Source organism: Excalfactoria chinensis, chromosome 13 (genome assembly GCF_039878825.1).
Source record: "Excalfactoria chinensis isolate bCotChi1 chromosome 13, bCotChi1.hap2, whole genome shotgun sequence".
Lineage (NCBI taxonomy): Eukaryota > Metazoa > Chordata > Aves > Galliformes > Phasianidae > Excalfactoria > Excalfactoria chinensis.
In genome coordinates this window covers 1,770,892-1,792,940 of record NC_092837.1, presented here as the reverse complement: position 1 = coordinate 1,792,940, position 22,049 = coordinate 1,770,892, and the positions used below count along the sequence as shown (strand labels likewise).

General features: G+C 47.4%; 1 protein-coding gene across 4 annotated transcripts in view; it reads right to left on the bottom strand.

The window, feature by feature from the left end:
- Window positions 1–22,049, bottom strand: part of FNIP1 (folliculin interacting protein 1) — a 59,941-nt gene that overhangs the window by 36,238 nt on the left and 1,654 nt on the right. For 2 of the 4 annotated variants that reach the window (XM_072348281.1, XM_072348283.1), the window contains exon 1: window positions 5,579–5,925. The exons of the other annotated variants lie outside the window; for them this stretch is intronic. In XM_072348281.1, the coding sequence (XP_072204382.1) occupies window positions 5,579–5,589 (11 nt within the window). In that variant the 5' untranslated portion in view covers window positions 5,590–5,925. Of the gene's footprint in view, window positions 1–5,578; window positions 5,926–22,049 lie in introns of those variants that run through there. 4 annotated transcript variants of the gene reach the window in all.

Here is a 22,049-nt window from a genome sequence, read left to right as displayed (position 1 = left end):
TCACAGCTGAGAATCGATGTGACTGCCAAAGCCACAGGTGCCTCAGAAGTTTTGCAGACTGTCCAATACAAATCCACAGCCCTTATATCTACAGAATTATAGAATCACAGAATCAGTCAGGTTGGAAAAGAACTCTGAGACACCCAAGCCCAACCCCAGCCCACCCCAATATGCCCACTGACCGTGTCCCCCAGTGCCACATCCCCATGGACCGGGAACTCCCCCAAGGACAGTGGCTCCCTCACTCACTGGGCAGTCTGTGCCAGCTCCTGACTGCTCTTTTGGAGAAGAAATTTTCCCTAATATCCAACCCGAACCTGCCCTGGTGCAATCTAAGGCTGTTACCTCTCATCCCCATGTGATGAGAGATGTGACACACAGTTATTTGGCCCCTGGAGAGAGGAAACCCATTTCCTAACCTCCTCAGCCCCACCACATAGCAACAGAAGAGAAAAAAAAAAAAAACAGAACCTGCAGAGAAGACAGCGTGCAACAAATGTCAAAAGCAACTTATTACAAGAGAACTGCTTGAGCAACTTGAAACTGAAATAGCCCGGTGTCCAGCTTTGGAGGCAAAGAACATCTCAGTCTCTGTGCTGGGGCACCCAGAGCATAGGAACAGCTGACCACAGTCCGAGCAAATTCTGCACCAAAACCCAAACACAAAGACACGCTCGGAGCAGAGTTCACATTGAGCATCTTCTCAGGAGCCCTATCTTGCTTTTTCAGACAATGTTAAGGAACCACATACACAAGAGGCCCAATGTAGCAGAGCCAGGTTCCTCATAAACCTACATCTGGCTGGAGATGGACCTTCCTTCCAGAGAAGACATCACCCTGCATTGAAGTGAAATTAACAAGTCTGGAGACTCTTTCTGAGATGCACTGCTGGGGTCCTACCACTACCTGTGTAACAAGGAACTGCTTGCCAAAAAGGTACTATCATTTACTCCACCACTGCCGCACATCTGAATCTCCTTCACGCTCAGACAGAAGCACCTCTTCCATTACCTCGTACTTCTGATATTTGACTTTGAAATTACTGGCAAAGAAGGGCAGGAGCTGTTCCAGATCTTAGGAAAGTCTACTTATAAAAAGCTCCAAGAGCAGATTACACACTAAGAGGAGAGAAAGCTAAATATAAAACCCTTGCTGTATTCGGAAACATATTTGATCAAGGTAACAAGAGCTTGTTTACTTCTCAGCTTCTTCACATGACATTTTAACTTTCTCGAGACAAGTTATTTAGTTGATATTTTAAATCATAATTCGTGATAATTCCAAATAAGCGCTATCTCTGTTTACATAATACAGTCCTTAAGCACAGTTCAGCCTTGCAGAAACATTCCCTGGCAATAATGGGCCACTTCCCAAAGCAGCAGGAGCATGGAGGGAGCTGGGGGAAAGTTCATTTGGACAGACAGTAAACAGAGGCGAGCTGGCACCTCGGCTCACCCCGCCAGCTCACAGCCAGGCACCTTCCTTTGGAGGAGATGAAGCACAGCGTGGCTTCACCTTTGCTGTTAGCAGCTTGAAAGGACCGCCAGGTTGGGTGTCTGGATTGATTATCCCCAGAAACATACAAATTCCTGCATGCAGTATGCAGGGCACCTTCTCAGAACAAATCTAATGGGGCAAAACTCCAGCACTGCTCTTCAGCCAGATGAAAACTGACCTAGATCTTCCAAATAAAATTAGTTGCGTTTATAAATGGAAACTAACTTTGACATTTAGCTGATGCTTTCTTGAGATTCATGCAGAAAACTAGATGTAGAATTCAGCCTTCTAGTAAAGCTAACGACAGTCACAGTCTCCATCTCCCATGCTGTTCTGGAGATGAGAGTTGTTCTAACGAGGAGCTTTTCCTTTATCACCCATCTGCCATGGGCTGATCTTTCCTTGGAATTGATTACACATTAAAATAAACAAATCACACTCGTCACCAATGGAAGTGTTCGTGCCTTTGTCACAAAGTTAGCGTTGTGACTTCCTGCATGGAGTGAAGGCAGGAGGGAGAAACAAACTACTGGCCCCTCTAGCAAACAAATACTAATTCGTACAGAATGAGATATGCTAGGACAAAAGGCAGCGGGCACATGCAAAGGGCCCGGCTCTGTATACCCTCCCTTCATTTTTTGCACACACCAACAGGACCTCCTTCAGTCTCAAAAGGTGGGCAGGGAACTCTCTGCTGTGAAGCAGCAGGGGCTGCCTGCACCCTGGGGCCCCACAGGGTAGTGCCTCAGCTCTCCCACTAGGCTGCAAGCCAACAGAGGGAGCTGGGCTGCAAACTGCTGTAATCAAGTCGTATACGTAGCTAAAATGGATCACAACAATCTGGAAAGGAACGTCAATCTAAGCATCAGTCCCTCTGGCCACGGATCCAGAGCAGGGGCAGCTCGGGTACAAGCAATTGGCAGAGTATGGTCTGGATATTTTAACATACATTGACACACCCTACTGCTGCTCAGATCTCATCTCTCTCTCTCACCTCACTTTGCTCTTCTGCCTCTTTACCAGGAATATTTACACTTGCATTTACAGATCCATTAAATGCTCCACAGCATCTCTGTGAGTTGCACAGCAATCCAGAACTCCCCATTCTCTCCAAGGATGGGCCTTCTTAGGCATCCAGTTCTAGGAATTCATTACATTTCTCAGCAAGAAGCAACTGACTGGCTTTAAACTGATGTTACTGCGCTCCAGGCAAGTTCTAATAGATGAAACGACAGGAACAGAAATCCCTCATCGCCACTCTGCCAATTAAATACAAGGTTTTCCCTCGTAATGGAAAACAAAAACATTCCATCCTCCTTGTTTCCACTATAACACGTACAGCACTTCTCCATTCCATTAAGCCTGTAGTTTAATACTATATTTCCTCCTACCCAAGTCTTCACTTTTCAAACAATTTCATATTAACACAACTTAAGTAGTGTCTTACTCATTAACACAGGTACTTCAGAAGGCAAGAAGGAGAGCAACTGAAGCAAACCGACCAGAATAACAATCAGACCGGAACCAGGCAAGAGTTTGCTAAAAGGTTTAATTGCTCAAAACAAGATTAAGACTAGGCTGGAACTATCCATCAAACTATTGTTTTCCTACATCATGTTACCCATAGTTATAAAAACTGCCTGGTGATGAATCACTTCCAACTATTTTTAAATGCATCTACGCAAACGATATTTATAGTTTATGCTAGCTTATCTGTTCTGCATGTTTCTCATGTTAGCACCTTTTTACAACGCCGACAGCACAGCTGTGGCAGGGCAGACAGCGGGTCCACCATAGAGAAGAAAAGACTTCCTTCACTGCTCCCAGGTGAGCATCCAAAGAAAGGAAAGGAGATCCCCAGGGCTCAGCTGGAACTCCTGCACTCTGCATTCCTCATGTTTGCTGTTGAGGTGGTGCTCAGACCCAGCCATAAGCATCCTTGTCTTGAAGAGCTTACGCTGTAGATATGAGTCTGTTCCAACATGTGCAGTGGGATATTTCAGATGTAGATTATCTGTGAGCTCCACACAGAGTTACATTCAAACAGAAGCTTGCTCACTTGTACAGCCTGGTAGCATATAGGATCCTGCTTTGTTACAGGGAAGGGTGAATGGAAGCAGAGGGCAAACAGCCCATGTCCAGCCCGGATGCTGTATCACACAGCTCTCAACCTGAATTATCTTTTCCAAAGGATTCCCTTCTCCTGCCCAAATTCCCCTGCACATTTCTAATACCTGTTACTGCAGTTTTTCTTTTGGCTTTGAGAAGATACAAGAAAAGTTGAGTCCATAGGACACACAGAGAGGGCATTCTATAGAATGTAATACCTTCTTGCTGCAGTCAATAATTTACCTTCCATTTGGCCATCACTGAACATGGACAATAGTTCAAATCTTTCTGAAAGAGCACAACTTAAATCAGAACCGATGAACAATAATGTATGGCAACTTAATTACAGAACCATAGAATCACAGAGTGGCCTGGGTTGAACAGGACACAACACTCATCTGGTTTCAACCCCCTGCTACGTGCAGGGTCACCAACCAGCAGCCCAGGCTGCTCAGAGCCACATCCAGCCTGGCCTTGAATGCCTGCAGGGATGGGGCATCCACAGCCTCCTTGGGCAACCTGTTAATGATGCTTTGAGCTTTGGAAAGCTATCCATTAGCAGAGTCATGCGTGGACAGGTTATTTATATATTTTTTAATAATATTAATAATAATTTTTAATAATAACTGAAATGCAAAGCACATTATCAGGCTTCAAGGGATAAGAATGATCCAGATCACATCACTGATTCTCACAGTTGGTGTTTTCTGTGTGAGATCCCGCAAAAACCCTTGTGACACAGCATGGCTGTAAGGCTGGGAGCAGGAAAGAGACACCTCAGCTAGAGAAACCACAGGGCCTATACTTAGAAACAAACCTGCAGGAGGATGGTCGTTATAGGAGCTGGGGTCACCACAGGGCTCTGTGGGCTGGAGGAGCTGGTGGGCAGCAGCTCACAACAAGGGCTTCTCTAGGGGTTAGCATAAGGAAATAATACTTCTATGGAGGAAAAAAATAATTCCAAGCTTTCACCTTGTCATTTCTTGAAGGAGGGTGATGCTCCTCGTGTCTACAGGCACCACAGAGCTCAGCTCTGTGCCCCATCTATAAATCTGCCTCATTCATTTACCAGCTTTGCAATCATCAACGTGAATAGCAGCACTGCTTGAGATCCAGGAAACTCCTGCCACTTGTGCTCAGCACACGCTGTGCACAGGCACAGCCAGCCCGGCAGTTATTTCACACTCAGTATAATAAACTTGGACCCAAACTGCAATTGGCTTCCGCCCTCCTTGGCTCTGCCCAATACTTTAACTGTATACGAGGCTGACTTCAGTTTGTTTTTGTTTTTTTCTCCCCCTCTCCTAAGTCACCCAGCTCTCCTTAGGACATCCACCTTATACACTGAAGTCTAACACACGAGCCAGATGCAACCCCCACCAGCAAAAAGCAGTCGTGCATGCAGGCTGGGTGTCATGTACACAGCCAACACACAGACCACAAGCCTGAGCACAAGGAGGCTGGAGGTTTTGCTAGTGCCGTGTGACAGGATGAGTAACTCAGCAATTTACACGGCTTCAGAACTGACAATTAATAGTGGTAACTTCATGTAATGTATTTAGGATCACTTGATGCGAGTCATTTCACAAAGCACCTGTTTGGCTTCCATGTCTGCATGCAAACATCTGTACATACAGCACAGCAGCTCCGTGCTCCTCCAAAACGCCTCTTCTCACAAAAAGCACGCAGCCCAGCAGCAGCTCCTTCCAGTCAAACCCACCAGCATTAACCATTATGTGTCACGTTATTCAAGTCAGCCGCGCTCCCCTCGGCAAAATCACAACAGATAGAACCAGTTTGGAGGAAAAAGGAACACCTCGGTGCCATTCAGCATGCAGCTGCGGGAGGAACCGTGAAACAAAAAGGATCTCTAAGAGCCTCGCCTTTCCAGAAAAGACTGCCATCCATCACAGTGAAGATGTTAAACTCTCAAACAATTAAAATAACCTCGAGAACCGTTTAACGATCGTACCTGGGAAGCATCTTTGTCTCCCGAGCGGCTCCACTTTTCCAAATCCCTACAAACTCCCGTTGCGCCCGGCTGCCAACTCAGGTTAATAATAGCAGTGAGCCATATTCATCCGAAGCCACAAGACTGTCAGGTGACACACCGAGAGGGCTGAATTTAACTCAAACAAAGGGCTCTCCATGCCGCGCCGCACACGCTTAATCCCCGCGGCCGCCTCGCAGCGCCCGGCAGAGCCGGGGTGGGCATCGCGCGGAGCTGGGGGCACCGCGGGGGGCAGCGCTGCGCCGAGTCCACCCCCCGGCCCGGGGCTGCAGACCGCCCCGCAACGCCCCGACAGCACCGCTGCCTCCCTGGAGGGGCACGCGTGCTTTAAGGACAGGAGAAGGGAAGCGCTGCTAAGGAAAAGAGGCTGAGCAGCTCGCTGGCTGCCGGCAAGGCGCCGGGAGCAGCGCTGCCCCGTGGGGAAGGCTGCACAGGGCACCGCGGTGCCAGCTGCCTGCCGCTGCTGTGTGCGTTTTGCCCCAATCCCCTGCTGCTCTGGGACGACATCCCCGCTCACAGGGCAGAGATGCACTGGGATGTGATAAAGGAACGGGGAATCCAAAAGGGCAACGCACTTTGAAATCATCAACTCCAGTCGCAGGCATATGTAGGGGCTATAACCACTCACACCACCTGTTTTGTACAGACAAAGATCAATAAGCGGACAAAGGCAGGAGCCGAGCACCAGAGCTCCCACTTCCCCTTTTTTCCAACATCTGCAGGTTTCACCAACACTTCCAACCGCAAAGCCACAGGAGGTCCGCTTGCCATCTCCCATTGCTCCACACCTCACAACACAGAGCTTAGAGATGCACAACCCCTCTGTTCCACAACAGGTGAATATGCCATGGGCACACAACCTGGCCCCAACCACAGCAGCCCCAGGACCCCCGGGTGGTGCAGGCCCCAGGGAATACTGAGCTCCCTCCTCCGCCAAACATCTCCTGCTTCAAGTTAGGGAGAAATCCGGAGCCCACTGACACAGCTTCTACTACAGACGTGGTGGTTTTGTGCTCAGTGCAAGCATTAGGACACAAAAGCAGTAAAACTCAGATGCAGATTCTCCCTCGGTTCCAAATCCAGCAGTAAGAGCTTTTGCAACCACAGATGTTTTATAGGAAATGTCTCATTGACATAAGAGCCCGCAAGGCCCTATATCACAGGCTTGGCTTTCCATATGCAAGCAGCATGAGGGAATTCAATGCAGCTACTCATGGTTACACTGCAGAATGCCCTACACCACACCTCACCTCTGTAGCTGCACACAGAGCCCTGGGACAGGCAAGCAGCACCTGACCCCACTCCCTTCCTGACAACGTGCCCTATGCCCAAACTCCCCCACCTGTGCGGCAAAAGCATCCCTTCCAAAAGGCTGCTGCTGTCAGAAGTGACCTTTTTCTTAGAGATGCGATGGGGGGAAGTTCAGTGTGACGCATTATGTAAACATTTATTTACAGGGCCAGCTGCTAAAGTTTCCATTTTACCTCGGGGTAACCTGATGCGTGTAGAAGACGAATGCTTTGAAAGCAGCCCCAGCCACCGCCAAACTGCCCAAGAAAAATTACTGGAAGGAATTCCTGCTCAGATGGACACTCACAGCATAGCAGCACGCAGGGCAGGACGGGTGCAGCTGCCCAGTGCCAGGGCAAGAGAGATCACCCGTGTGGGATGGGGACTTCTTACACAGCAGAGATGGGACAAAGGGGGGATGGCTTTAAGCTACAAGAGGGGAAACTGAGGTCAGATGCGAGGAGGAAAATCTTCACTCCAAGGGCAGGGAGGTGCTGGCAATGCTGCATGGAGCCGTGCTGCTCCAGCCCTGGAGGGGCCTGAGGACATGGATGGGTGCTGCACAGCCTGAGCTGGGAGCAGCCAGCACATGCAGGATGGGGTGGGAGCTCCACCTGGGCAGCACCTGCTTTAGCAGGGGATATGACACTCCCCTGCTCTTTGAAAAGGGAGCTGTCTTTTTGTCCTTTTTTTCCTCAAATGTGCAAACTAGAACACGGATAACAAAGCTGATTGATGCTTTTTTCCCCCCCTTCTTTTTCTTGAAAGTAGCAAATATTAACAAGTTCATTTAAAAAACGATCAAAATCTCCCTTCTTAGCCCATCATCTTCTGGAGAGCCTGGGAGGTGTCCCAGCACACCCCACCTGCACCACCACAGTGATGGATTCAGCGCAGCTGAGCCCAGGGCTCCCTGCAGAGCTCAGTGCCACATGGGGCTGTGCTTCCCCATTGAACCATAAGCCCCCATCCTCAAAACAGCACCAAAAAAAGAGTTCATCTCTTCACTCTCTGGACAGGCATTCGCAAAAACTTCCAACTCCATCTGATTTTACACTGAGCAGGCAACAGTTTGCTCCGACCACAGGCTAAAAAGTAATGAAATAATTCCTTTTTGTTCTCTGCTACCTTAACAGGATCTATGAGCCCATCTCTTAAGGAAGGCTTCCCTCACACTTGTAGAAGCACACAACAAAGAGCCAGCAGCTAAGCCCAGCCATGTTTATTGCTTACTAATGCATGAAGATGGGAGCTGGAAGCCACACCAGACAACAAGAGAGAAAACCAATTAGGATTTCATTTGAAATCCAACTAGAAATTCTTGGATACCATTTCTCTACAAAATATTTGCCTTAGTGGAATTACCACTGAGCTGGACTTGACAAAAATGTGCTTTCTGTGCATTTTTGTCTCCCTGCAAGGAAAAAAAATTCCACTGAATTCCTCAGTGCTGGAGAAGAAGAGCGGACGGCACGGAGGCACAGCGCTGTGCGTGCAGCTGGAGCCACGTACCTGAGCACAGCACAGACACACACACAGCTCAGCCACAGCAGGAGCCAGCAGCAGGAAGCCGGCTGCAAACAGCCCACATGGTTCTCAAAATCAAGGCACCATTTTCTTTAAAAGAAACCAGACTTTAGAGAATTGAAAGAAAAGAAAAAACCTGTGACTAAAAAGCAAGCGGACGTTTAGCACAGAAGCAAAGCTGATAAAGCCTCCATCCACAGGATTCTCTTAGCACCAGGAGGTCTCATGACTGGGATAAAGTGTCTTTACGGAGGTGTAAGGGAGCATCAGCACAAATGCAGATCTGTCTCTGTGCATCCCAGGGGGCTGCAACACAGAACATATCTTTCATTTAAAACACAGATATCGAGACCACCGCAGCTCAACTGCCCCTCTCCCACTGTCACATTTGAGTCACGATAAAAGATGCTTCCAATGAAAACAGCTATCAAAGTAAAAACCTGCTGCACGGTTCAGCTACTGGAGCATTGGTGTTTGTTTTGTATCGCATTTCCAGTCGCAATCCACTGTAAATAAGACACCAAACAAACCTCCATCACACCAACTGGTACTGCAGAACAACAGGGCATTTTCCCCCACCGAACAGCTCTGTGATTGTGCACCCGCGGCTGTGCGGGGCAGCACATCTTTCACTGTGGCTTTTAAAGTGTAAAGAGTTCAGTGTTGTGTGTGTGCCGAGTGAAAAGTTGGGGAGAAAATGGATGCAATACAAATTGCTTCTGATCCACACAGATAGCTGTGGGAAATAATTTCCTGAAATGACCCAGCCCAGCAGAGGAGGGGAAGCAGGGAATCACTCAGGTTGGGAAAGACCTCAGAGATCCCCAGCATTCAGACACTGAATTCTCTGTATTTACCTTCAGCTGGAAGCTTTTAGGGCTCCTATTTTCATACACTTATCATAGAATGGCCTGGGTTGAAAAGGACCACAGTGACCTTCTAGTTCCAACCCCCTGCTATGTGCAAGGTCGCCAATCACCAGTCCAGGCTGCCCAGAGTCACATCCAGCCTGGCCTTGAATGCCTGCAGGGATGGGGCATCCACAGCCTCCTTTGGCAACCTGTTCCAATGCCTTACCACCCTCTGGGTGAAAAACTTCCTCCAAATATCCAACCTAAATCTCCCCTGTCTCAGTTTAAAACCATTTCCCCTTGTCCACACTCATAAACAGCTGTTCCCCCTCCTGTTTATATGCTCCCTTCAAGTACTAGAAGGCCACAATGCGGTCTCCTCAGAGCCTTCTCCTCTCTAAGCTAAACAAGCCCAGCTCCCTCAACCTTCCCTCACAGGAGAGGTGTTCCAGCCCTCTGATCATTTTAGTGGCCCTTCTCTGGACCTGCTCCAAGAGCTCCACATCCTTCCTGTACTGGGGGCAGTAGCTGACAGCTCTACAGCAGTTTCTGTTTCTACTTTTTCCATAAATCAAAACTCGAGACTCTCAGCGCATTGCTTCAGAATGAGATACCCCCGAAAGAGTTGTACAGTGCATAGACAAATTACCAATGTACTTCAGCTGCGCCTGATGTGCCATGTGACTTCTGCACCAACAGCATAAACACATCTCGGGGACCATTTTTTTTCTTTAAAATCAGATAGATGTATCAAGAAATAAATAATGATTGAGAGCCTGAAAAGCTAGAATGTAACCCACTGTTTGTTGGTGGCACTCCCCCAGTGCTTCCTTGCAAGATGCTGTGCCCTCAGAGCCTGCAGGTCAGGATGACCCCTGGTGGATGGAACATCCTGATAATACCACACTGCAGACACCCGACCCACAGCTCAGTGCCACCACGGCCACAAGGTCCCTCCGGCCTCAACAGGAGCCCACTGCTGTCAGGGTGCGGGCTGCCATCTGCTTGCTGTGATTAAACCATCCCATAATACTCACGTTGTGAGTTTCATAAGGGAAAAATGCTGCTCTGGTGGTGTCAGCAACAGAGCTGGGCTAGAGTGCTCCTTGGCTGCGCTGCACAGCCGTGTAATTGATTAAGGTGGCTGTGCTTGTGACTGAGCATTAATTGAGAGCCCAATAAACCTCCAGGTAAGTGTTTGCCATTCAGATATGGAAAAAAAAGAAGTTGTTATGGAGCCTTCACAACATGCTACAAACACAAGAATTAAAAACTTCAAGAAGGCTTACGGACCAAACTGAATATCTTATTGCCTTGGCCACGGTGTGACCCCAGCACCAGAAGGACGTGGAGCTGTTGGAGAGGGCCCAGGGGAGGTTATGAGGATGCTCAGAGCCATTCAATGATTCACATTTTTGGTTAAGTTATCAAGAGTGTCAAACGTGCAAGGAGCACAGCTTCAAGCTTTCAGTTAAACCATCCCCAGCACAAACTCCAAGCAGTCACACTACTCAGAAAATGCATCCAATACTTCCAAGTCTTCCCTCTCCCTTATGCCAGGTCTCATTTATCTGCACAGACAGCACTGCTTTGTCTGAGGTCTGTGTGATCTGTTTTTCCCAAAAGAAAGCAAAAAAAGAAAGAGAAAAAGCTGCAGCTGCTCTGGGTTCTTCCGAGAAGGAGGAAGCCAGATGCAAGCAGTTATTCTCCACGGATTCACAAGGATCAGTGCATGAGCAGCATTTTACTCTGTCCCTCATGTGACTGTTTAATTAGGTGTTGATTCACTCAGTCATGAGACACAAGGAAGCAGGGCTGCAAGCCCTCACGTCAAAGGAAAAGTAATGCCTGTTCTGCCAGTTTCTGTATTAGCAAAGTACAAAGAGGACATCCAGTTCTGAAAAGCAAAACTCATGTTTCCTTACCCATGAGCCAAACCATCAGATCACTTCAACCTTTCCATATGAAAACACTGCTCTGGAGGTGTCCCATCCAAATCTGTTCTGCCTGGGAGCAGGGAGCAGGCTGGGCACCCTACCGTGAGCCCAGGCCAGGCTGCTGCTCTGCCTTCTGCTTGTTTCTTCAGTAGAAACACCGGCAGTTCTGCTATGGCTTTCTTCCTGGGTGTTACAGGATTGCTTCTTCCCAAAGAGCTTCACTGTTATGGGGTCTGGTTGCCATAGCAACAGGCTTTAAAAAATATCAAAGAAATGCTCAGCACACGGTAAACCCATTTCACAAACTCTGTATATTTGTAATAGGGAAAGCTGGGGGACAATTATTTACATGTACTCGGTCCAGCTGAAGTTTAATGTAAGGATAATCCCCAAATACTGCTTTCAGCCCGAAGCTCGATGTGTGCACAGCATTTCAGCTCACGTTGTTCCCAGCTCATTTATAATGACAGCCCGTCACGTTATCAGAAGACACCATTTTTCTTACAAAGGCTGCCCTTAAACCCACTGCCACTGCAGAGCTTTAATGCCAGAAGCTTTCTTCCTGGATAACCCTGCATTAAACCTTTATTTTGTAACATTCAGACGCTGTGCTGGTAGCCCTGCCCTCAGCTGTGTAAATTTCACTAAAAAATAAAAATTAAATTCAGACTCTGGATCAGCAGCTCATGCAGAACCCGTGCCTAATGCTGAGCATGTGAGCAGATTCGTTGGAGCAATGAAAGTACTTCCATGTGTTGAGGAGAGCACATGGCTGAAGGAGAGCGCTGACTCAGCCTGGCTCGCCCCTCAGATTTCACCCAAACCACATCTCGCTTCCACGGGAACAACCGACAGAGGGCAACTGTACAAGAAATAAAAGCCTAACAAACAAATAGGTGAGGGAAGGAATCTCAGCTTACTGTGGCCCAGGCCCCAGGGGTGCCTGCAGCAGGGCTGCCATAGTGGCACTGGAAGGGCCTGACCCTGGGCTCCAGCACCCGCAGCACTCACAGTGTGATGCCCTGCAGCCTGCACGCACCCCCAGCTCCAGCTCACATCCTTGGCTTCCCTCCCTTCCAGCTCCTGCACGGTGCACTCCCAAGAATGCTGCAGGAGCCCCAAGACAGCTGTGAGGAGCTGAGGAGCCCGACTACTCAATTCTCAGAGGCAGGAGTCATGCTGCTCAATTGTTTTCCAAATTAAGTGTGCAAAGGTGACCTGAAACTATTTCAGGTAGATCTATATAGAGCAGACACTGGCTTCACTTTTATGTAACTCATAAGGACACGAGGACAAATAAAAAGCAGATGCTTGAGCAAGCCATGCAGTCATACAACTTCGTAAGTGTTAGCAAAATAATATGCCCTGCCAGAAGAAGATCAGCCCAGCTCCTGCCCTATGTGCATGAGGACAGGAGGGTTTGGATGCCTGGACAGGAGAGCACTGCCACACGTGTTCCACTGCCAGCCAGCCTCACTCCCTCTGGTTCTGAAGCTGCTGCTCAGTCACTGAACTGAGCTCCAAGTCCTCTTGCACAGATGTGCACTCTACTTTCCCGGTATTCTTTCTCTTTTCTAGGTCTCACTCCTTGCTCAAAGTTGTCAGCTTTTAAGAATGTCAGGAATGGAAAAGGCAGCACAGGTGTGGCCATTGCCTTGTGATTTTTAAAGGAAAAAAAAAAAAGAAGAAGAAAGAAAGGTGAAATGCAAAATGCAATCTGTAGCACAGCAGGAGGAGGGACCAGCTGAGGGCTGTGCAGGTACACCTGCCTCACCGTCAGTTACTGGCCATTCAGGAGGAAAACAGCAGCTACAGAAACATTGAGTCATACGGATCCTATGTTCAGGTGGAAAGAAGAGTTACAAAGATAAGCCCTTCAAATTAAGGGACTGAAGTATTTGGGGAAGATAGATCACATACCTAAAACCACTTTCATTCTATTTCAGACAACATTCATTCAAAACAGGTATAAGGTTTGATGTTCACGACCTTTTGTCACTGCAGACAACAAGTTTTTAACTCAGGAGGTTCTTTCAGAACAAAAATCGCAGAAGAAGAATTCACATGAGATTCCAGTGCTATTTATCCCAAACCCTAATCCAAATCTAATCCAGATCCAGCCTCTTCAGGTCAGCACTATACAAAAATAGACGTGAATGTCAAACACGCTGAGCAAGAGCGGAGCACAGCCAGGATGGGCTTTGCACAACATGTCTGAAGGAATCACGCTGTTGTTCCAATCCACCTGTGAAAGGCATTCAGTGGATCTTTTGTCCCTCGCATGTGATCCTCGCAGCTGGTTGAGGTGAATGAAGTATGTCCAACAGGGAGCACAGGAGAATGCATAGTGTGTGACCTGAGAACAGCACTTGGTTGGTGCTCACTGCCTTCAACTTCTCATTACACCATGCACAGCACTGCAGCGAAAGACTTCTCATAAAACACATCCACTTTGAAACAGTTTACAAGATCGAAAAGAACAGAAATAAATGGACTCGGAAAGCAACCCTGTGACAAGGACTTTAAAAGCTAAGTCAACCTGGCACACCTGAGGCAAGACTGATATCCAGCATCAGTCAGCTGAGCTGCCAACCTCCAAACAAAATGAACCATGTCTGAAGTCAATCTCACAGCATGGTTTTAAAGCTGGGTGGTGTGTGTCCTACTTAGCAATTATGCACATGCCAGAAGTACTTTCAATATTAGTTATATCCATACTGTATTTCTTCATGAGAAGAAGGGATGTTTTTAATAGACTGGTGTGAGAGAACTTTGAGGTATTTAAGGCCCTTCAACACGTAACTGTGCATATGAGGGGCTTTTCTACTGCAGAACAGCTGGACTGGCCAAGCCTTATTGAAAATTCCACTTAACAGATGGATGCAATCTCCAAGCACCTTTAGGAAGCAGCCCCTGCACATACACTTAGCTTTCCTTACTCTTAAGTCCTGGTTTGTGATAAAGAAACTGCAGGTTCAGATCCACGTGCTCTTCTGGCTATCAGCACTGAAACCCAGCCCAAATGCACACCTTCCTTATCACGGGATCCTGCTGGAACACACACTCCAAGCCAGCTCAGGGTCAACAGAAACACGGGATAAAACCTGCATTGTTCCGCAGGGAGAGGTTGCACTTTATCAAGACGTATGCTGAGTGTACATTCAGGAAGCCCCTTTCTGGCAGCAGCAGTGCCTTAGAGTGTAACACCAGGCACTTGCAGGCAGCACAGCTAGCCAGATGTGAATGCAGGGCCCAATACAGCACCACACAGCTGGCCAGATGTGGCTGCAGCACCCTGGATCTCCTCAGGGACTGCAGCTCGATGAGCTCCAACTCAGCATCAGCACCTGTGTCTTCTGCAGCTCACACCCCACAGCCTACCACGATCAAAGCCCAACTATTATTCTCTCTTGTTCCTTTGGTGTGGCACAATCACTTTGCTCTCCCACTCAAAAGCACGGAAGTGCCTCATCCTTTCTTTCTGTATTCAGGCTGTCCACATGAGCATGTGTAAGACGTGGGAACTAGAACAAACGTAGCACTGCAGGAACCCCGCTGCAAGCCAGTAAAAGCACCATGTGAAGCTACTTATTCTACTGCACCAACAGGAAAGGAAGGTCACATGCTGGACAGCAATAGCTGTCAGTGCCACCAGGATGTTTCAGACTGGGTCGTTGCTTTTTTTTTGCAAAGGAGCTGTTGGCACAGCAATTGCTCTCTTGGCTCTTCCTTTCTCTTCTCCCTTCTCATGCTAGTGTATGTCATTTGGAATGACAGCAGTGACCCAAACAGGATGCACCCTGCTGCCAGTGGCAGACCGATAGGGGATGGGGCAGCACCCAGGGGGAAGCATCAGGGAGCAGAGGCAGCACAGGGAAAAAGAAAAATGAAAAATGGACGAGAAAGAGAACTGAATTTTAACCCTTCTACTCCTCTGCATGAGTGAAAACTCATTTCCAGAGCAGAGGTCCAAAGAACAGGGCAAGAGATACCATCAGTGAGAACATCACCCAGCAAAATGCATGCATCAAAGCGCAGCAGCTACACATATACACAGGTACCTCCCTGCTCTCCAGCTCTTCTTCCAGCTTGGATCTCCCTTTTGACAAGCACAAAGCTGTGCCTCCAAAAGCCTTCGCACCTCACAGAGACATGCCAAAGCTGAGGACACTCAGTGCATTGTAAGAATGGGTTGTTTTGTGTTTGTTTTAAATTCAATTTGTTTCTCATTTTAAAAACTGTAAATAGAAACAACCTCTTGACAATCAAACTCCCTATTCCTGAACATTTTTGCCTCTGACTTTTCTCTCCTTGACGAGATGAGAACAACTGCCTTTCATGAACTTACTTTATCATTATCAATTTCAATTACATCTGCTTTGGAGAAAAAGAGGACATTGGTTCACGGTGAGTGTTCTTCATATGACAGAAGACACACACAGTTACCCAGCACGCCTGTTGTAACAGCTTCTGTAACCCCTCCGTGCTGTCAGTACAACTATTTCCTTTTCTACCAAGAAAGTAATTTCCAGTAACTCGTAGCAACTGAAATATCTTTAAGCTCTGAGAAAAAAAAAAAAACAACCACCACCAAAAAAACCCAACCACCTTTTTCTGTCTGACTGTTTCAGCTTTATGTCGGAGCACGGGCTGCCTTAGCACAGGAAGGCAGTCAGCACTGCAAAACACTGGATGCATTTCTTTACCTCTGTCTACAAGGGGTAACGCCATCATTTCTCCTGCAGGAACAAGAAAATTCTGGCAGAAATATTCCCTCCCAGATCCTGATATTCAGATAATGCCATTCAATGAGAACGAGCTTCTGAGAAGGAAAGAACACTCGCCCCATGGTTTGCAGCTGATGTTCCCTGCATGCACAACCACACACAGCTTATCATCTCTATCTGCTTTCCACTCACACCTGAGCTAATACCATTTTTCTACCAATTTCCACTATCAGATTTCACAGAAAGGATTAAATAAACCATTCTGCAGAAGTCTCCAAACAGAAAGAACATTTTCTAGGTAGGGGGGCATCACGACCAACATGATACACCAAAATAAGATCTCACTCCGGTCTGATCATTCATGTGTTAGCTAACTGCTCAGACGTGCTTCCTTCTCACTTACCCTCCTCTCTGTGTCACCATTACCCAAATCACAGCGAGCCAAGCACAAGGCCAACTGTCTTTGGAGGCCTGTTTTCTCCTAAGGAGGTGCCCATCAGGCTTGAGAAAGAGGGGTTTGTAGCAGAGACTTTACTATTCTTTTGATACCCCTTCATAAAGCCAGCTCTCCCGTGGGTCCCAAGGCTGGGACAAAACCAACAGAAGCCAACAGCAAGGCAGCTGCTCCTCTACGCCATGCCCAAACACGGCACTTCGCTGCGAAAGAGGAAAAGGACGCAGGAATTTGGGCAAAGAACCTCTCCAGCTCAAACAGGCACCACGCCAGGATCTTCAGTCAGGGCTGAACCGAGCCCAAAGTTTCTTCATTTATCAACTAAAACAGATGGCAGACTACTGCAGCTTGGCTTCTCTTTCTTTCCAGTTATACATCACACAAACTGAAAGTTTACGTTTTGTGCTTTGTTGACGCTTTGGCCGGACCAAAGGAAAGACACTGCTAGCAAAACACACAGAGTTGGGTGTGTATCAGCACCACGAGTGGGCAGGGCACAAACAGTGCCTACACTGAGAGAAATACAACTGTTTCTGTGATGGATTCTACTCATTTCAGGTCAGAACCACCACTGAGGTTACCCAGGCTGCCTCCACAAAGGCATCAGGTAAGCCTGTAAATAATGTGCTTTCACGTGCACTCCAGGTACTTCAGTCCAAAAGCAATTCTGAAGTAAAAAACACACTGTACTTGTGGACGTGCTATATGCATGCACTGTTAATGCTCCATATGCAGTCTATGTAGTCTACTGTGCTGCAGTTCACATGCTCAAACAAGTTTCTCTGTAGAGCACTGTGCTCTGAATAATGATATCTACTGAAGCTATCAGGTTCAGAAAAGAAAAAGGTTGAACTTCTTATGGAAACGTGCAGAATTATCTCAATGAAAAGCTTCAGTTGGGCACCAAGCAACAGCACAATGCTATAAAAACAAATAAACTCTTTTTGATACAAAGACTTCATAGTAACTGTTCACACTTCCCCAGAGCAGAACACACTGGGGCATGTATTTTTAGACATAAAATGCAGTCATCCTGTGCATTTGCAGTGCAACTGAGCTCTACATTTTTCCTAATGTTACTCACCAACATGTGATCTTGCAGACGTTCTGCTCCAGATGTAGCAATAGGAGAGAACGCAGCCCCTGCGCATGAAACCACCGTGTGCATTACTGTGCACGTGTACAGCTCGCCTCTCGAGTGGTCACCTCTTGCATTAGCCAAGATGACAGCAGGCTCCAAGTCACACTGCAGCACAGCATCCCAGAACAGAAGACTGAACTCATCCCAAGCTGTCACTACCAGCAGACGCTACCTCCAAGGTGTGCATGCAGAAAGGATAAACCCCTCTGAAAGCACACAGGGAAACTCATCAGTCAACCAAAGGAGCCGATAGTTCCCAGAGAGCAAGATCTGCAACCTGTGTCAGCTAAAAGCACTATCAGTCTCCAGAAGGCAATTTGGGGAATTGCTTCAGAGAGGAGGAAGGCCTCACAGTGGCCAAACTGGTGCAGACACCTCCTCATGGCCCTTAAGGATGGAAAAGACATCACCTGTAAGTCTGCAGAAACACCTTAAGCTCCAGCAAATGTAAAGGAGCATTTTTACTCAACCTGCTCACGCAGGAACCATAGGAAGCCTCCCATCCTTCAGATGGGGACCAGTTCACCCAGCTCCACCTGGGACATGCAGCAGGGAACACCTCGCTCCCTGTTGGATCAGGCCTATTCAGGAGGACAGCAGGCCTGGCAAGCCAAGGAAAGCTCAATGCAGAACCAAAGGATTCACTCAACAACTGGTGAGATCCCCACCAGTCCTGCACAGCCTCCTGAGCACCGTATGAGGCCACCTTCTCAGTTGTGAGTCAGCTGCGAGTTGGTCTTTCTTCCTCCTTCAGATGATGCACCCCAGGACTCACACCCTGCAGCTTCTCCCAGAACCATTTCTGCTTTAGAGGAAGGAGCTGAAGCTGGAAGGGGAAAAGAGCAAAAGAGCAGGCCCAGAAACAGTGCAGCGCAGACCGCAGGACCCCTCCCCACTGCAGGGCATGGAAGTCACAAGGTCGGACAGACCACCATGTCCTTACTTTGGGTCCCCCCCAGGGCTGTGGCACCTCAGTGCGAGGCATCGCTTCCAGAACCACCAAAGCTTTGCCCTGTGCCCAGAGCAGCTCACAGATCTGTTCTCTGTGAGCTTCTGCTTCCACAACAGAACTTCACTTCCAACACTGGAAGGTATGCAAAAGCTCAGATGACAGGAAATGCAAAACAGAATTTGGCAAGAAGAAGCACTTTGGAAAACAGCATTATATTTCAAAATACAGGCCAGAGTCGTCATGGTAAGACAGAAATCTGAGCAGAAACCAACATTTATTAAAATCTTGCCTCACTCAAGCAAATTAATACAACCAAAAAGCCAAAGACTCTTCCAGAGGTATTACAGAAATTATGGATTTAAGAAAGAAAAACTTAAGGGCCATTAAAAGGCACAAATGGGCCTAATACAAACACAAAATCATTTCTGATGTTTTAGGATTTGAATAGTCCTAAATACGATGGGACAAAAAACTTCTCAAATTCACCAGACAGCTGGAAATAATGACAAGCTGGAGTTTCTGCAGCACACATCCAGCTAAGGTCGGTTTCAAAGGTGTTGAGATTTTGAGGCAGCAAAATTCCAACAATCTAGCAGCCACTGGTGAAACACTTACAGATGCAAACAAATATCAGAAAGCAGCATGTCATTAATCGCAGATGATGGCCAGGGTGGCTGTTGTGGAACAGCCCAAAGAAGCCTCATGGGGTGCTGTTAGGGCAACAAATCTGCTCGCTGTGCAGGGCAATGTGGCCAGCTGAGAAGTGCGACCCCCCGGGCTCAGGCTGTGGGTGGATACACAGAACCCTCTGACAAGATGGAGTGCAGTACCCTGTGTGCTGGAGCAGGTAAATGCCATCTAAGCCTGGCAGAGGCTTTACCAATCCAACTGTGCAAGCCCTCTCTCTGAATCTGGGTCTGAAGATACCACAGTGCCAACATACTGCCAGGTCTGAACTCCTCAGGCAACCAATAAAGCCACGCTTCAAAAGGGAAAGCAGTGCAGCAGTCTCTGCTGGTTACCCCTGCTCTCAGCACAGGAGGAAGAGACAATGCACTGCATTCATGTCACCAGTGACATCCTTCAGGAACAAAAGGAAAACTTACCAGAAGTTCTGTGGTTAAAATTCACCTGGAAAATGAACGCAAAGGCAACCATCACATTCCTCCTTAACCTCACTCCAGAGTCCCTCATGAAACCCCCCATAACGTGCTGTTAAATGCCTCCAGATCCCTCTTCAGTTCAAAATCAAGCTAGAAGAAATCACCTCCTGGGTCAAGAAGCAATGAATTACGCTGTAGTAAGAAGATGGACAGCATTTGCACCATGCAAGAACAACAGCACTACAGATGCCCTGGCTGGTGAAGCATCCTTAAGTCACAGTACCCATCTCCAACTCAAGATTTATTGCAATTCCCCCAATGAGTCCAGCTGGCAAAAGTCACGTGAAAAGAAACAAAGCTCAGGATACCAAAAGACACAACCACAGAGAAATAGAAAGTGCCTGGGCTGATGGGGGATTCCTGCCTGGGTGTATTTCAGGAAACACTACGTAGCAGCCAGCCATAGGCCTTGGGAACCTGGCAAACCACTTCCAGCAAAGGAACAGCTCCTGTAACAGGAAGACCTCAAAAAAGCACAGATCCAGAATGGCTGGAAACTGCCCTCTCTGTGTATAAGGAAAAGAGCATTTATTTATTCCTGTGTCCTCCCACTCGGAAAAGCTGTGCTTGCCCTCAGAAATACCCAGAAAACCAAAGCAAGCCCCTAAAGGAAGAACGCGCCCAATGATACTTCATGCTGTCAGTAAGACCCGAAACTGGAAGGGGTTCTTTCAGGCTTGAACAACTACCACACAGCTGCACCTCTACAACAGGTGCTTTAACAAGGGCAGAACAGAGTTTGCAAACACCAGCAGAATGCCCCTTGGGGTGGGATGGTACTTCAGAGATCCCTAGATTTAACAACAAAAAAAGACAAGCTTGTATTGAGCTTCAGTGTAAAAAGCAGTCCTAATTAATAACGCCTCCAGCTAGGAGGGAGGGATGTCTAGAGATAAAACAGAGCAAGCATTTCAACCTCATACCTGAGATGGAATGAAACAGTTTCTCCCCAGGTCCACTCCACCAAACTTACAGTCCTGCAGCTCAGTGTGAAGGCCCAGCCCTGCAGCAGGTAACAGTGCTGCTCTCCCAGCTGCTGTCTCCATGGACATAATCTCATGCCACAGAAATTCTGCTGCAGACCCTCCATTGGAAATACACGCACATATTTAACAAGAAGTGACATAACAACAAAGTCATAAAGCTGGAGAGCAATTCACTGAGCTCTGGGCTCATCCTACTAAGCATGGTTTGGAATGCTTTGATTCCACACACACACCTGCAATGCCACATCCCTGGTGATGGTAGGAGCACAGGGCTGGCAAGGGCCTGTTCAGCCTGCCCTGCCTCCTGCCACTAGCAGGCCACCACCAGATGCACAGCATGGTCAAGGATCCTATTTATAGCAGAATTTACCCTTGGGGAAAATCCACTCACGTGAGTATTATTTGCAGCAGACAGCTGGTACTCGACACCTTAGAGCTTAAGGGTTGTCTCTGTTCTGGATTACTTGCAGGTGTTTCTTGTAAACATATTTTACTATAAAAGCATGGAATGTTTTTGCTCTTGCTACGAACACCTGGCTGCACAGGGAGAGCGCAGTCTGAAGATCAGCTCTGCTGACTGTCACCAGTTAAGCTGAAGGGTTAAAATACCAATATGTAGTGGATCTTAAAGCTGCTTCTCATATATAGGGGAAAGAAAAACCAAACCAAGTGAGACATCAGCAAATGCTTTGCAGCTGCTGACTTACTGGGCACCTCCCCGGAAGGGGCAGCCTCTCCACACCTGCTTCTGAAGTGCTGCTGCACTCAGCCTCAACATGTCACATCCCCACCTGAGACACAGGGATTCTAGGCAGGAAAAAGAAAAGTAATAAGGAAAAGCTTCCAGAGGAAAAGGTAATTTCTGTTATTGTTGAAACAACGTAAGCTCAGATCAGTAGAACTTACGCTTTAGTAAATGTTCACAATAAGTCTGAAGGAAAGGCAGAATATGGTCATAGAGAGGAAAAAAAGGCATGAAAATCATCCTAAAACCATTTGCTATACAGATGTCATTGCTGTAGAAGTTGGGCTTTTCTATCTCCTTATCAACCCCTAAATATATTAAGTGAATTTATATAATTGTAAGTTTTTTTCCTACAGTTTCTCACTAAGAGGACCAAGGAGAAGGCAATCAACAGCAACAGCGTGCAGTATACTTGGAAAAGGTTTCCTTACTGAGGATATAAACAAATAGCAACATACCAATACATGATGATACACTTGTATCACTAAAGGCCATGAGACTGATGCCCTCACACCTACCAGAAGCACAGAAGCAGACAAAAGCCCATAGCACAGGTTTCTGGGTTCCAAAACCCGACTATCATAAATAACAGTCTTTATTTTGTGCATTCTCTTTAAGTTTCACCCACAATCAATAAGGCCATGTGTAGTGAGGATGAA